This window comes from Pleurodeles waltl, chromosome 10 (assembly GCF_031143425.1).
Source record: "Pleurodeles waltl isolate 20211129_DDA chromosome 10, aPleWal1.hap1.20221129, whole genome shotgun sequence".
Classification (NCBI taxonomy): domain Eukaryota; kingdom Metazoa; phylum Chordata; class Amphibia; order Caudata; family Salamandridae; genus Pleurodeles; species Pleurodeles waltl.
In genome coordinates, this window is record NC_090449.1 from 878,158,930 (window position 1) to 878,174,871 (window position 15,942).

Sequence of the window (15,942 nt, forward strand, 5' to 3'; positions counted from 1 at the left end):
GACAGTGACACAAAGGGAGCTGGGGTGTAGCCTGCATATCCTGGTGAGCCATCTGGCTAGGAGGGGGGGAGGAGTGGTCACTCACACCTGAAAGGGCAGTGCCTGTTCTCACACAATGCAGTCTCCACCCCCCAGTGAGTGTCTGGGGCCTGGCCTGGGCAAGGCTGGATTTCACATTCAAAAGAGACTTTACTTTGAAGTAGGCCTACTTCAAAGGAGAAATTGGGTATAAGAAGGGTACCCAAAACCACAAATTTTAGAACACTTTTGGAAACAAGAGGAACCTCAGCCTGGAGAATAGATGAAGAGCTGAGGAAGAAGAGCTGCCCTGCCTGTGACTGTGCTTTGTGGAGCTATCCAGCAGTTGCTGCTTCTGCCAGAGTAAGAGGGAAAAGACTGGACTTTGTGTACCTTCCATCTTGACAAGAACTCTCCAAGGGCTTGATTAAGAGCTTGCCTCCTGTTGTTTGAAGTCTCAGGAACAACAAAGACTTCTCTCTGCCAGCACCTGGAGTCTCTGGAGAGACTCCTACTCTGCCTGTGGTGCCCATCCAGTTCCTGGGACCCTGAAAGTAGAAGCTGGCAGCCTAAGAGGAGGAAATCCACGCACAGAGTGCCGTGTGGGGAAAAGATTGACTCAACTCAGATCTGCGGCTGAAGAAACGACACGCCACCGGCTCCGCAGCTGAAAATCGCCACTCGCCGGAAACACGACTGAAGAATCAATGCACGGAGCTGGAGAAACAATGCACAGCATCGCTAACGGAGGCTGGGAGATCGCAACCCACCCTGCATGGTTTTCAGACCATCGTGTGGCTGGATTGCTGACGCAAACACCGCTGGGCGTGTAAAAACAACACAAGGCCTGCCCGAACCCGAGAGTGCTGACCTGACCGACGCATCGCTCTCCTGTGGACAGAAGAAACGATGCGCCCTGACGAAAGGAGAAATGACACAAGATCTCGCTTGTGAGTGAAATTGATGCATCACAAGCCCTTTTTGGTGCAGACTCGCCTGTGCAGTGTTATTTTTTACACACCCAAGGTACATTTTCACTCTAACAGTGTTAGTGTGTGTTTTAAACTACATGAAGACTCTTTTTGCTTTTTAATTGATAACTTGTGTATTGTGGGTTTTTGTCATTTTAGTCTTGTTCTGTTTAGATAAATATTCTCTCTTTTACTAAACCTGTGTTGTGTCATTTTGTAGTGTTTTCATTAAGTTACTGTGTGTATTGGTACAAATACTTTACACCTAGCACTCTGAAGTTAAGCCTCCTGCTCGTGCCAAGCAACCAAGGGGGTAAGCAGAGGTTAGCTGAGGGTGATTCTCTTTTACCCTGACTAGAGTGAGGGTCCTTGCTTGACCAGGGGGTAACCTGACTGAAATCCAAAGACCCCATGTCTAACATAAAGGAATAAAGAAGATTCTTGAGAACTGTATTGGGACTGGATTTTATATGAATCAATTGAAAAACAAGAAGACGTGTGCATAATTTGTTATATATAATGTTAACAATCATTCAACTGTTACATCCAAGGTATAATAGGGGAATTACCTTGTATGTGCAACGTCTGCAAATACTGTGATCTAATGTTTATATCTAGTTAATATACTCAGTAGGTGAGCGCCCTATCTCCATGTCACCACCACAGTGTTATCCTACCAGCACCTCCCTCATTTCCTGCAACCCCAGACAATTAGGTGCCTTCTTGATTAGATTATGAGAGGGCAGCAGAGGGCTGTGTGTAAGATTTTTAGCCACACCAGTGGGTGGGCTTAGCCAAATTCACTTTCAGCCATGTTGGATTTTTGAAGAATGTTGCTCCCTGGGATTGACTTTTGCCACACTTCCCAGGAATTGGTCATCAAAGGGGGAAGGAGCCTGCCTGTGATTGGATACCAAGGACCCCCCTTCTTTCCACCCAGGAGCTAGGATAAATATTGCAGAGCTGCATCCATACCTCAGATTCCTACAAGGAAGATCATCATCAGAAGAAGGGCTGCCCTGCTGGACCACTACCCTGCACCTGGACACTACACTCTGAAGTACTGCACCAGCAGCACACTTGGGCTTCACCACAAGAAGGACTTTGCCTGGCTTTAACTCATTCAAGGCGGGACTCCCTGTTTGCTACAAGTGAAAAAAAGCTACCCAGAGTCCCCTGCATCAAATCCTGAAAAAACTGACCAGTTGACCACTGTCCAGTGGCCATTTTGGAGTTTGAGCCAGGTGCATTCTGGGAGTTGGAGTCCACACACTCAAGGAGCAACTTGGAGCTTCTAGAACCTTGGGGTGAGCTGTGGACTCCTAAAGGACCTTCAACGACCTTCTGGAAGAAGATCCAGAAGTTTGGAGAAGATTGATGACTGTTTTGGAAAAAGCTCCATAGAGGGACTGACCCGCTGCAGTGAGTCTAGCTGGCTTGCCTCAACCGTGACCCAGCTTGATTTCCAGGTTCATCTCACTGAAGAAAATCTCCAAAAAAGTGACTACGTTTGAACATAAAAAGTTGACCGGGACTTCCTGCACAGCGTATCTGGAGAGGGCTCCAGGAACGTCGGGTCACGATTCAGGTTTGGCGGACGTGGATTTAATCTTGAAAAATGGTCTAAGTCCGAACGTAGAAATATTCCCTGAGGTCTCTGCGATGCATATCCAAGGAAGGTCTCCAGGGAGGTCAGATCAGACTGGCGACTTCGTCTCGCTGAAGAAAATCTTCAAGAAAATTACTAAGTCTGAAGGTAAACTTTTGACTGAGGCCTCCCGCTCGCTGTAACTGAGCAAGGCTGCCTTAAACTTTGACATTGCCCCGGTGCGAACAGATGACGAGATTGGCGCCATTCGTTTCTATGCGCTAAAAAAACACTAATCCTTTAGAAATTCATATCTCCGGTTTCCCTTATCCGATTTTATTTGTTTTAGCATCAAATAAAGATAAAAATATTTCCTATTATTATAAATTGGTTTTCCATTTGTAAACTGTTTCCTGTGTTTTATTTAATTACTGTATTCTGATACTTGAATGCTCTACACACTTTGGATTCACTCCGAGACTCGCGTGGCTGTCGGACCGCCATGGTAGTGGCGGTCCGACCCGCCACATTCTGACCGCGGCTGAGACACCGCGATCAAACCGATGACACCGCCAAGCTGCAGTCAGTCTGCAGCCTGGTGGTCCCGGTAGTTGTAATCCACCAGGGCAGCGCTGCAAGAAGCGTTGCCCTCCGGATTGGGAGTCCCATTCCGCCAGTCATTCCATGGTGGTTTACACTGCTGTGGAAAAGCTGGTGGAATGGGGGTTCCTGGGGCCTGTGCACTGCCCATGCTCTTGGCATGGGTAGTGCAGGGGTGCCCATGCACAGCCCCGTCATGCATTTCACTTCCCAAATTACGGGCAGTGAAATGTGCAACGGGTGCTGCTGCACACCATGCACCGCCACATTGGCCCATGGCTCGATTCTGAGCCTGCATCAATGTTAAGGCCCTCCTCACCGCAGGGCCGGTGGGTGGAAACACTGTTTCCACCCAATGGCCCTGTGGTGAACTTGTACTAGAGCCGGCAATGTCCTGGCGGCACTAAGCTCAGGTGGTGGGTTGAGTTTGGCCTGCCAAACTCAGCATGACCACGTTTGTCTCTAAGTTAAGCCTTGTCGCTTGTTGCCATGCTACCAAGGGTTGAGCTGGGGTTAATTTATTGAGACCTAACTGAACCTAGTGGGGGTTAGTGGCCTATTGCTTGGTGTAGGTACTTACCCGCCCTTACCAACAATCCCTTTTCCAACACCCCCTAACTTTTTGACCCAATTTTCACTTTTTGCTTGTGTTTTTTGACTCTGGTGGTGCCCTGAGCACTACTAACCAGTCCCAGGGCCTGTGCTCTGTGTAAAATAAGTATGCAAATTAGGTGAATTATAATTGGCTATGTCAACCTACCTATAAGTTCCTATTATATGGTAGAGCATATAGGTTTAGAGACGCCAGACTTTGTGGTGCACCCATGGGTGCACTGCTGAAGTGCCCAGGGTCATTTTAAAGGCAGGCATGCCCTGCTGGCTTCTTTGAAACTAATGTTATATGCAAATTCGACTTTGGAATTAAAAGTACTTTCAAAGTCTTAAACTACATTATTTTTACATATAAGTCACCCCTAAGGTGTGCCATAAGTGCCCCTAGGGTTGGGTGCCATGAAACTATAAGCAGTAAACTTGTAACAGTTGTTTTATAAGGCCTGGTGAGGTAAAATAGCCAAATTCATTTTTTCTTCCTTAGGCTAAAATGGGGAGACTTTATTTTATTAACAAAGTCCCCATAAGAGCCAGATATCTTGAATTTGGTATCAAATTAATTGTTATAATAAACCCCACAACTTGCCATTGTTGTATTTAATATAACTAGTTCAGGTAAAGAGGTTTAAACTCTACCTAAATGTTGCCAACTTCAGCTCTGTAGTGCCCTTCTCTGATTGGCCAGTCTCTGGCAGACTGGCAAGGCTGCCTTGATGATGTATAAACTGCCCTGGGCTGAATGAAAAGGATGTGCCTGGGGAGGAGATCTGCCTCAGCAGATGGTGGAAACAGGATGGGGGAGAGCTGCCAAACTGGTCTTCAAAGGCAGGGAACGACATGCGGAGCAGCTCAGGACCTCCCCTATTTCCTGCAACCCCAAACAATTAGGTGCCCTCTTGTTTAGATTAGGAGAGGGTAGAAGAGGGGTGTGTTTGGGATTTGTAGCCACACCAGTGGGTGGGGTCAGCCAGATCTAACCTCCAAAAACCAGTTTCAGCCATGGTGGATTTTTGAAGAATGTTGCTCCCTGGGATTGATTTTTGGCACACTTTCCAGGAAATGATCATCAAAGGGGAAAGGAGCCTGTCTGTGATTGGACAGTCAGCCCCTCCCTTGCCTTCCACTCCAGGAGCAAGGATAAATACTGGGGAAAAAGGACTGCTCTGCTGGACCCCTGGCCTGCACCTGGACACTGCACTCACAAGGACTGCACCAGCTGCACACTTTGGGCTTCAACAAGAAAATTACTTTGCCTTGCTTCTACAATTAATTAACATTACATAACTCATATGAGTGGTAGCAGCAGGACCTACCCATCATTGGATTCTACTAATACTAATAATATGATTAATAACAGTAATAACAATAGCAACAACAATGCAAACACTACTACTAATGATTACTGTTAGACCTGGCATTCTTGGAGTAGTCTCCCCTGTATTTTTGCCTCCGCTTCCTGTGTTTTTGAAGGTGTGCTGGACTCTGTTTTTGCTGTTTTGGTACTCTGGGCACTTTACCGTTGCTGACCAGTGCAAAGTGCAAGTGCTCTCTGTGGAAACTGTGTAATTGTTTTTCCATGATTGGCATAATTGATTTACTTATAAGTCCCTAGTAAAATGTACTAGAGATGCCCACTTTACACATTGCCTCTGAGATAAGCCTGACTGCTTGTGTCAAGCTATCAAAGAGGTGAGCAGGGGTTATCCGAAGTGTGTATCTCCATAGCCTGACTAGAGTGAGGGTCCCTGCTTGGACAGAGTGCAAACTGACTGCCAACCAGAGACCACATTTCTAACAATAACAGTAACAAAAATTGTATTACTATTATACCATTGACATCTTACTGAGCTCTTGTCAATTGTTTTTTTTTGTTCTGGCAGGGAAGTATGTATGAAAGTATGGATTTTCATACTCAACCAAATAAATGGCATAACATTTCACTGTCAGAATAAAACTATGGGGAAAAGGTATATTAATTTAAATTCCAAAAACAAACCTTTCATAAATAATACCCTTATCAAGCAAGGTAATATCGCGGCAGCTGCTGCACTGGTTTATCAATGACATATTTACCATTCTGACTGTTTCCGGAGCTCTGCAAGTTGGTGGAGGCGTTTGAGTGCCTTTTCCTGTTTCCTTTCATCTTTCCATGACTTTGAAGCAACATTTCGTGCAAATTCTCTTTGCTTTAATTCTTTTAATCTCTGTGTAAAAAAATGAAATCAAGAATATATTATCCAAAAAAGTAGACAATAAATAATGACAATTTGAAGGCTTAAAAATTATACCAGGACCTTAATCTACTGATAACATCCAAGTAAATGATCATAAAGGACAGGGTGGATATAAAGGGAAAAGAAATATGTGGAAGCGAAAGTAAGTTAGTGATGAAAGAAGTACCTAAATAATGACCCATTAAAATAGACATTTTAGTCACATCCCTCAGATACAGCTCCCAAACACCTGTTTCCCACTTATATTTTATTTTATCCAAATGTACAGAATTCGGCTTACATAGCCTTAGAAATAGATGAGATTCACGAGCCAATATTTTGTATAGACAAAATAAATCAGTAAGGTTTGCAGTGTTAACTCCCTCATTTAGCGTGAGAGAGTTATATTGGTCTACAGGAAAATGTGTACTATCCTAATACTGATGGTTTCCCCCCTATGAATCCCTATTTGAATTATACAAATGTTTTTGTTTTTTCTTCATCGGTGATGGGGATAAACAATTCCAAATTCGTTAGCCCTTACAATTTGCAGATGTACACCACAGTAATTTCCTACTGTAATGCCCTCAAACCTGATTCAGAAAAGCATTGAATCGGTTTGGAGCATAGCTGTGGAAGGGGTTTGTGGACGTTTTGCAAAGATTATACTGTCAACTGTGCATATACTACTTAAGAAACTCTATGAGTTTCTGCATGATCTTCAGGCAGCACAGCTTGGAACTATGGTGAGACAACCAATGTTCTATGTTTCTGAGCAAGGAAAAGCTTTGGTTGGCAAGCGAGAACTCTCTTATAGTCATTACTACCACATGTTTGGGGAGTATCTACGAAGAATTCAGTTGCAATAGCTGCCATGGGATCATAATAATGACTTCCAGTTCATCACCTACAGCACCTTGACTCTGTTGTCAGAGTCATACCCCGACAAGTGGTGCCAGTCCAGCTTGGGCCCGTGGAAGTGGGTGTAATGTGCTGCTTTCAAAGACCTGATGTATTGTCGCTGTTGACAGGAACAAAACCAGTGCATCACCCCCATTGCATGGATTGGAACCAATGCATTGCCTCTACTGCGGGGATTAGCTCTGACGTGTCACTGCTGCAAGGCCAGAACCAGTGCATTGCCTTCGGAACCGCTGCATCTCAGAGCCATCAAATCTCTGGTGCTGCATGTGGAAAATAGATGTATCTCAAATGTGTGTGAAAAATCAATGCACCTCCTCTGCTGTGGGATCAACACCAGTGCATCCCCGTCCCTGCTCCCTCCATCTCTATTGATGCAACCAGGATAATGGTTGTTTAGTGAGCCTCACTGGGTCCCTATAGCCAGCCTGTGCTCCACTGCAGCCAACCTGAACTCTTGACTTTGTCCCAGTCTAACACAACCAGCTATACCAAATATGCGCTTATTGCCACTAAGCGCTATTCTACTGCTTAGGCTCTAAAAATGTATAACTCAAGTTCTACTTATTGGATTTTTGTCCTTTTTGTCTTGTTTTATTGCGTACATTTTGTTCTGTTTTTCTTAGCAGGTGTGGTATCTTTTTGTTTTTTTCCCACTGCCTGAAGAGTTGCACAAATACATAACCTATTGTCTCTTAAATTAAGCCTGACTACTCTGTGCCAAGCTACCAGGGGGTGAGCACAGGTTCATCTAGGCTGTGTTTTTGACTTACCCGGATAGTGGCTACTGCTTTGACAAGGTGCACAGCTCCGTCAACCATAAACCCAATTTCTAGCAATGGGCCTGTTTTATATCCTGCTAGGCTGGTTTTTACTGTTGATTTATCTGATATTGAAACAACAAACATTGCCAGCAGTTAGCTCAAATCCATCCAGGCTTCTATACCACGCAAAAAAACATATACAGCATGTAATCACAGGTTCAAATCTGCTCCTTCATGCAAACATGTACCACTTTTTTAGAGTTCTAATTCACCACTGGGAGGGGCCTGTTTTATTTTGGTGTCCAGGCCTATTTTATGTTCACAGTCCAGTCTAGTACACAATGCACCTTGTATGTTCCCCGAGATATATTGTGCACCTTTTGATCAGTTTAAGGAATATTTCCCACTCATTGCTGGTACTTCTACTTTCTTATTTCTCTCTCTACTTTCCTCAAAAATGTTATTACGAAACCTCATTAGGCCCCATTTCTGGATTTTATTTGAACTTAAAGATTCGAGCCTTCCTCAAATTCCAGAGCAGGCAGTACACTCGTCTCAGATGAAGACGGATTATTTATCCCCGAACGATTTATGTACCAGTTCTGCCCATTAACCTCTGACATTGTGCCAGCTCTTTTCAACTTTATTTCTTCTCTGAGAGATGTGCGAAAGATATGCAAAAAAAGAAGTGGTTACCGCCCCGTTGAAGAACGCAGACCTGACTTAGGGATCTGAAGATCCTCAAACTATTTTTTTAATGCCAGCCTTCTTCTAAGTGTTCAAATGTCTACAAATGGTATCAGAATTATGAAAGATAAAGGCAATTATTATCACTTGATATATATTCATTGAAACTTCCATGTTACAGACACGTGTTGCTTTCATTGTATTATCGACCATGAGCAGAATATATTGACATTTGCAACCAAAAGGTACCTTAACTAACAATTACTTCTTCCTCAGAGTGAGCGATAAGCAGTTGTGGTTGGTAAGGTCAGCGAAGGGTCATGAGGCAAAACTAAGATAGGACTAGTTATATCATTGTAACAATTTTAACTATGGTAACACTGATTTACCCATTTTAAATGCGTGTCTTGGGTCATAGTCTAGTGTTTTATATAGAAAACAGAAACTTGCTAGGCTGTGTGTTTAATCAGGTTTTCATTGCTTAAATTGTTTTACTTATGCAATTTAATGATTAGTCGTAAACATACAAAAATCAAACCAGCTATTGCCGCTTGAGTTTCTAGAAGTCCGTTAATCGTGCGCTATGTCACAATAAACCTTGAATGGATCTATTTAAATCCACTACATTACTCAACAGAACAGACTGCCATGGGAATTAGATGGAGGGGGTTTCTATTTTAATTTTAATCTTATAGGAATTATACCTCCAGTCTTGCATTCCAGAGCTATGTGAAAGACGAACAGACGATGCAGCCTTCAAGAAATGTCCTCGGGTGACACTTGGCATGTCTTAGTTGTCACTGAGAAATGCTCAGTCGCACACATATTCATGAAGACAAACAGAAGCAGTTTCTATCTGTCAGGGATGGAAAGAGCATTATGGAGCTGCCGGTATGGAATATAAGAGCCGAGTACTGATGTAATTTCAGTAGTTTGAGAGAAAAGGTTCAATCTACAAACATAATGATCTTTTACTAAGAATAGTTCATCTGACTGTGTTTGGTATTCTAATGGCAGGCTATGTATTTCAAAGAATAGCGATAAAACGCTGCACTTACAGATTGTACAGTGCCTTGTTCCCTTTCTCTAGAATATAGATTTACGAGGATAGGTTTCATACCTATTTACACTTGTGAAATCAACACATTTGAAAATAGCAACTGGTGGAAATGCAATTCACAAGTTATAGTGCATACATTGTGATCGCCAAAGCATCCCAGCAGTGTGACCCCTTGTAGCTTTTCATTACTTAAGGGAGTCTGCGTGCAACATGGTGTGTGTTGTTTAATATCATTTATTTTTGTAGATTTTTGTTAATCGCAACATGTAAAAAATTGTGAACATGTGGCAGTAAAATGTATATGGTGAGGATCACTTGTTGATGTAGCTCGGATCCTATCAGCTCGGATCCTATCATGTTCAATGTTTAGGATATCATTGTTTGCCAGTTCTTGTTTTCCATGATAGACAGAGTAAATGTAGAGAAATGATTGACAAATATTTGTTGCATATAAGTTAGATGTGTAAGAACAAGAATATTACCCGCAATAAGAGTGTGTTGAAAATTACCGATATGTGAAGTAATGCAGGCAAATTCGCATATAACAATTAAGACACTTTTTCTTTGGTTTTTTTTTGTTAATATTCGAGTGCAATAAAAATGCATTAACTGTTAAATTGCTGGAAGTCACATGGATAATACTTCCCAGTAATTACCGCGACATGCAGGTTTTGGTGTGGTAAACACTAAAATCTGCATCTTATGTCCATTTCAACAGAAAAACTCATAATAGGCAATAAGTATATTTTGCGATCAATTCTGAACAACTCGGTGTCAGAATTCATGGATGTGCTCATAATTATTGCATCAATAACAAGGCCACTTATAATAAAACATACACTAAAACCTACGTGAATACAAATGTCTGTCCTGAAAGAGAGAATTACAATTGGTAGTGTTTTATATTTGTGTAAGTGAGTTTCTACATTGGCCATTCTACAAACGCAGACGAGCTCTCACAACCCCATATGTTTGTGGGTATTGAAACATCCCTTCCAGGCCATACCCACTATAGAGACACTAATTGGGTTCTTTCAAACGCAAGATTAAGTGCCATTTCCAGGATGAGAATGGGAGCTTACCTCGCCAGGTGTATATACATGGGAAGGGTTTTCTCCAATGGGGGGAAAATATTTTACTCATTAAGACTATAAACGAGATATTTGCCGCAAGTTTTTGCATGTAGAGTTTTCTTCCCTGTGAAAATGATGCATAACAAAACTATTCCACTGACTATTCAAGGCAAATGACTCCGATTGTAGTGAATCTTCTAAATGTCAGAAATATGTTGAGCATAAAAGTGATCCTAATGAAGCAAATGTATGGATTTTGACCTTTGTCTTTTGTGAATAAGACTGTTGCAAGGTTAATTGAGAAGGTGGCCTTTTTGATACATCTATCTGCGGAGAAACTACTACTATCGAATGACTGTCTCCAGACCTCAACTACCTGCTTTCCCAGGATTAAATTTAGATGGGGCAAGAGAGGATCTCGTCAAGTATTAGGAGATGGAAATAAATCTAAACCCTAAATACCGAGCACTTTAACCAATGTACTCGTGACTAGGTTAATTGTCGAGATTGATCTGAAAATATTGCATTCTTTCCTGAACCCACTAACTTAAGAATATTATTAAGTAGACAATTCACTGTTCTTTATCATTATTTGCATATTTATATTGCAGTTCATTCTGATGTTTGAGTGATTCTACATCTGGGTTGTGACATACTTACTTCCTGGATGGAATACCAAATGTAAGTTTCCTTTAAGACCTAAGAATGTTTTAATTTTGCTAAGGGGATCAGTCAAAAATGAGCCTCTTACTTGTGATTGTTTGTTTACCTTACGTTTTGACTTTGCTGTCTGCAAGGCCTTCTGACAAGCCTCAACGACGTGGCTACCCTTTCTAAATAGTCCCCTTTCTGATTTTCAGTGCAGCTCTAGATATAAGATAGTGGCTTTCCTCATCTTCACACCTAAGCAGCAGAACCTAAAGGATATAGAATGTTCATATCTCCAATTCTGTAAACAAAAAGTTAAGGCAGCATTTCTATAACGTGGCAGGTGTGCAAATGCTGTTGTTTCTCTCTCGTCTTTCACCAGTTAATCCAAAATCACTATCATTAGTTATGCCTGAAAACTTCACTGTCCGTTATGAATTCAACACTGAAAATCAAACAACGTTCTGCATCTCTTCCCAATCCCAGTCAAAGGTGAGAGCAATTGAACAACAACAGTTCAGGCAAGGAATATATTGTAGTCATAAATGCAAGAGCTAAGGGAATACCTCGTACAAACATAGTTGCTGAGGTATTACACATGGTGAGCCACCATTGGTGGTTTACCTGCCTTAGTCATAGAAGGCAAGACCATGTCCTTTTCTTGATCTACTCCAGTTGTCAGATCTTCCAAATTTATTAGCTCTAGGCACGTATTATACCCGCTATGTTTCTAGCTTGAAGTCTCCCACTGCACTTCGTTTTCCTTCATAGCTTCCATGGATGCATCCTTTGCTTGGATTCTTTTGGTGTATCGGTTGCCTTCTTTTCTCCTGCTACCTTAGGCAGTCTCATTGATCATCTTATTGTATGTGCCCCTGTTTCCCCATCCTTGATGATAACCATCTTTGCTTGTCCACCTGAGTTTGTATCTCGTTTACCATTTTGAATAATCTGATCTCAGTTCCAAGAATGAATGAATCTTACCACATCTGGTGAGATAAATATGAGGTGACCTTTGTAGAGGAACATAATTATCCCTTAAATTTGCAGGTCTGCCACCTTGTATTCCACCACAAACATGGGGACATTTCAGCCCTCAAGTCTGAGATTACATTATTTCTGAGATACTCCACATAATATCTTCAAACATTATAACTTCTGCTATGATTCCTCCTATAGTATATCCCTATTTGATTGGAATTTGAAAGGTTCTTTTGGCACTAATTTTGAGTCGATGTTATCCATGCAATAAATTATCCCAATATGAAAAAAAATCCTTTTGGGTCTTTGGTTGCTACAATGACATCAACCCTTCGACTGCTAAATATAGGTATTTGTCAATTTCTTGAACAAATCTCATATCGAGTACTTTGTTTTCAATCCACAAATATGTCTGTATTTATCTTTCAAAGTTTCTTTACTGATGCTGTAGTTATGTGTAGTATTAAAGGAACAATAGTTCCGTCGGAAGAAGGCTCAAGTCTGTTCTTCTGTGGTATAACAAGAAACATGTACACATCTAATATGGTGAGAACTTATTGTCATTTAGAGGAACGAAACAAGTTTAGACAAATGTGTAATAGAAATGTGCCCAGTGAATGGCACAGTGAAAGTAACACATACAAATAATTATTAACTAACATTTTTAACAAACAGCATAGAAACTATGTAGACACATTTACAATACTACTGTCAGTTCTGATTCAGAATTAGGGTACAAATCAGGCGAAAATCAATACATGGTATTCTACATGTCAAAATACTGACCTTTCGATCCTTATTAGTTATTTGGGAGGAGTCTTTATCAGGACTGATAAGAAACATCAAGCGTAGTGTAGAGACTCATGAGCAGTGGGGGCTCGCCAAACGGGGGTGCCAGGGAAGTGCCCCCACCTCTCTCAATGCTCGTTACATGTGTTCCAGGTTTTACAAGAAAACAAATCATTTTAATGATCGTTTGTGTTCATATAAAAAGCTGCAACATCATGTTAGCAGCAGAGTGGTATCGACTCTGCCCAGTGGTGTTGTGCATATGTGAGGGCTTTGGCTCTTCCAGCCCGAGCTCACACATTCTGTAGCTGACATGTTTCACAAACCTCGGGCTGTGCAGCACGTCAGCTAATGGATTTTGGTGGGGCTTGTGTATCATATGCTCATATGCCACATTAGAAGCCAAGTTAGACAAGGAGGGTCGACCTCCTACCTTATCCTGGCTTCTGATCGGGCAGAGGCTCGAGCACATATGAATAAAAAAAGTGGAAGATATGGTGTCAGCTTCCAGGTCTTCAAAGCAGAAGGCGCGAGTTCATGATTTTCAGGACCAGCCAAGCAGGAGCTGCAGCTCGGAGTCCGTCAGACAAGGTAAGTTCAAATACTAGAATAGGTTTCTGAATGTGTACATGCTAGTGTTTCTATGCATAATTGTAAGTTTAATTGCGGACGTGTTTCGAATCTGAGAGTATGCCTGTGAGAGTATTTGCAAGTCTGCAATGCCTCTGTTGATGGAAGAAAAATAAACGTGGTGCAGTCATTATATTTTTGTTCGTTTTTTAGACCGGCCTTGAACATTTTTGTTTTGTAACAAAAATCACATAAGTATGATAAAGTGTCCTAAAAATGAAACCAATTGTATTTCTTTAACGTATTGAAGCTTTGCCATTATTAATGCATTGCATTACAGCACTGCACTGAGAGATGCTTATTTAAAGTGATAGTCTTTAAACATGAACCATTAATGAACTAAGAGGCAAGGCCGTTGACTTGTAAAACAATGTACATGGCCCAGACTGTTACAGAGAATATTATAGCCTATTAAATCAAATAGGTTTTTCTACAGCTGGTATTCTGAATTCACATATTTGAAAGTGCTCTTTATGCAAAAATGAAGAAAAAGGAGTTCTGATTAAATCACACAATTTTAGCAGAGAAGTGATGATTTATCCACGTTATGTAAACATTTTGTTTTTACCTTTTAGTGCATTTTTTTTTATTTTTTTATTTTTTTACAGTTTTCATATAGTGCAAACTCGACCCAAATGAATTGGAGTGCTTTAGTAAGCACCGCTTACATCACACAAGGTCACTGAAAAGAGCAATTCCAAAAACCAGATAATCTACTAGACCATATCTAACATCACCTCTCTCTTCTTCTTACAACCCTTCACCCACACAAACCCATTGGTTTCAATCAGGAGAGGATACAACCAGTATTATCGCTTTCTCACCCTGCATGGTAGTATGATAACCATATGGACGCTATGTGCAAACGTATGCTTCTGCCTCCAATGTTGGACTGGGTAAATAGCGAGAAAGGCTAGAAGACACAGGGTACAGGTCTGGGTTTGCAGGTGACCATTATTTCTGTCACCATTCACAGCCTCTTGAACATTGATAATTATTTTGAGGATCTTTATGAACTTTGGGTGTCATCCAACAGTAACTGAAAATGCATTTCACTCCCCACTGCTGACTATTGTTCACTGTTGTGTATTTTGTTGTCTTGCTTTACTAGGACCGTGTCAACTTGCCTGCGGTCAATATTACCTTTCGTTTGTATTGCTGTTGAGTTAAAGGTGTGCATTTAGGAGTGCTTGTAAAGAAGCTAGATGGAAAAATGAGCATTTTGGTAAATGATGGGTCGTGCAATGTGTAGTATAAATTTTTTTACTCTCTGTATTATGCACAGCTTTTTACCCAGCTTTTAAGGAAAATTGTGTTGAAAAACCTACTATTTTGTCACAATTTTTCCACAATTGTCTTTGGGAAGCTGAGCTCCACACACTGACAGGGAGTTGCACGCGCCTGGCACATCACAAAAAGTACTGGACAATTTCATTCAGCACCTTTTAATTTTTAGCCAATTTACATAAAAAATATACAGCCTTGTTGTTTCAAACTGTTCTTTCAGGACAGAACCTCACAAACCTTCTTTAAGAGTGTCAGACTTCCTCGCTTGCTCCACTACCAGGTACATAGGTACGCTCCACCCTTTTCAAAGTTCACCAACTGCCACTGCTCAGGAGTGTAAATCATCCAGTCCACAGTTCAATAAAAGCTTGTTTTTCCTCGAATATGAATAAAGGGGTGAACCACCAGTAAATGGGAATGATCAACGAACACTGTTAGCTGCTCTGTGTCAGACAGACTCATGAGTTTGTATAAAAACGCAGCTGACTGAATCAAAGTGTAGTGCTGTAGGTGTGTGGGTATTTATCACTGTAACTGACACCATATGTTTTCCAAATCACCAACACACATGCCACTGCTGACATCAGCAAATGTTGTTTCTCCTTGGTCGGATTGGGTATCCCATATGTCAGATTATAGTGCTTGGCAATGTATATCTGTTTGACACTCAGGACACTAAGGATTGATGCATATGCCTTTTGAATGATGATTGCTTCAATGTTCTATTCTTGCTTGTATTTGGGCCACAGTATTCTTTTCATGAATGGTGACTAAAATGATATGACGGTTTCTTGGGCTGTGTGGATTAGGTCAATATTATTTTACTTTTCTGTTCTTTGGAGTATCAATTTTGTCCAGCGTTGTAATGGATTCAGGCTTGTGATGTAGTACCAGGCAACAATATCATATCAGACCTCTAGTTAATTTAATATTGACTGGTGGACCGGGCTCTTTTTGGATGGTCATTCCCAAAATGTCCTCCTATTTTTTTTTTACCTGTTTTATTGACTTTAGGACTCTTGACAATACCACTGCTAACCAGTGCTGAAGTGCATATGCTCTCTGTATAACTTGTATTGGTGATTGGTTTATCCACAATT

At 41.3% G+C, this 15,942-nt stretch overlaps 1 protein-coding gene across 1 annotated transcript in view; it reads right to left on the bottom strand.

Annotated features, from left to right (window-relative positions):
* Window positions 1–15,942, bottom strand: part of ZNF804B (zinc finger protein 804B) — a 1,021,297-nt gene that overhangs the window by 40,494 nt on the left and 964,861 nt on the right. Inside the window, exon 4 of the mRNA XM_069211597.1 lies at window positions 5,863–5,993. Coding sequence (XP_069067698.1) covers window positions 5,863–5,993 — 131 coding nt within the window. The remainder of the gene's footprint in view (window positions 1–5,862; window positions 5,994–15,942) is intronic.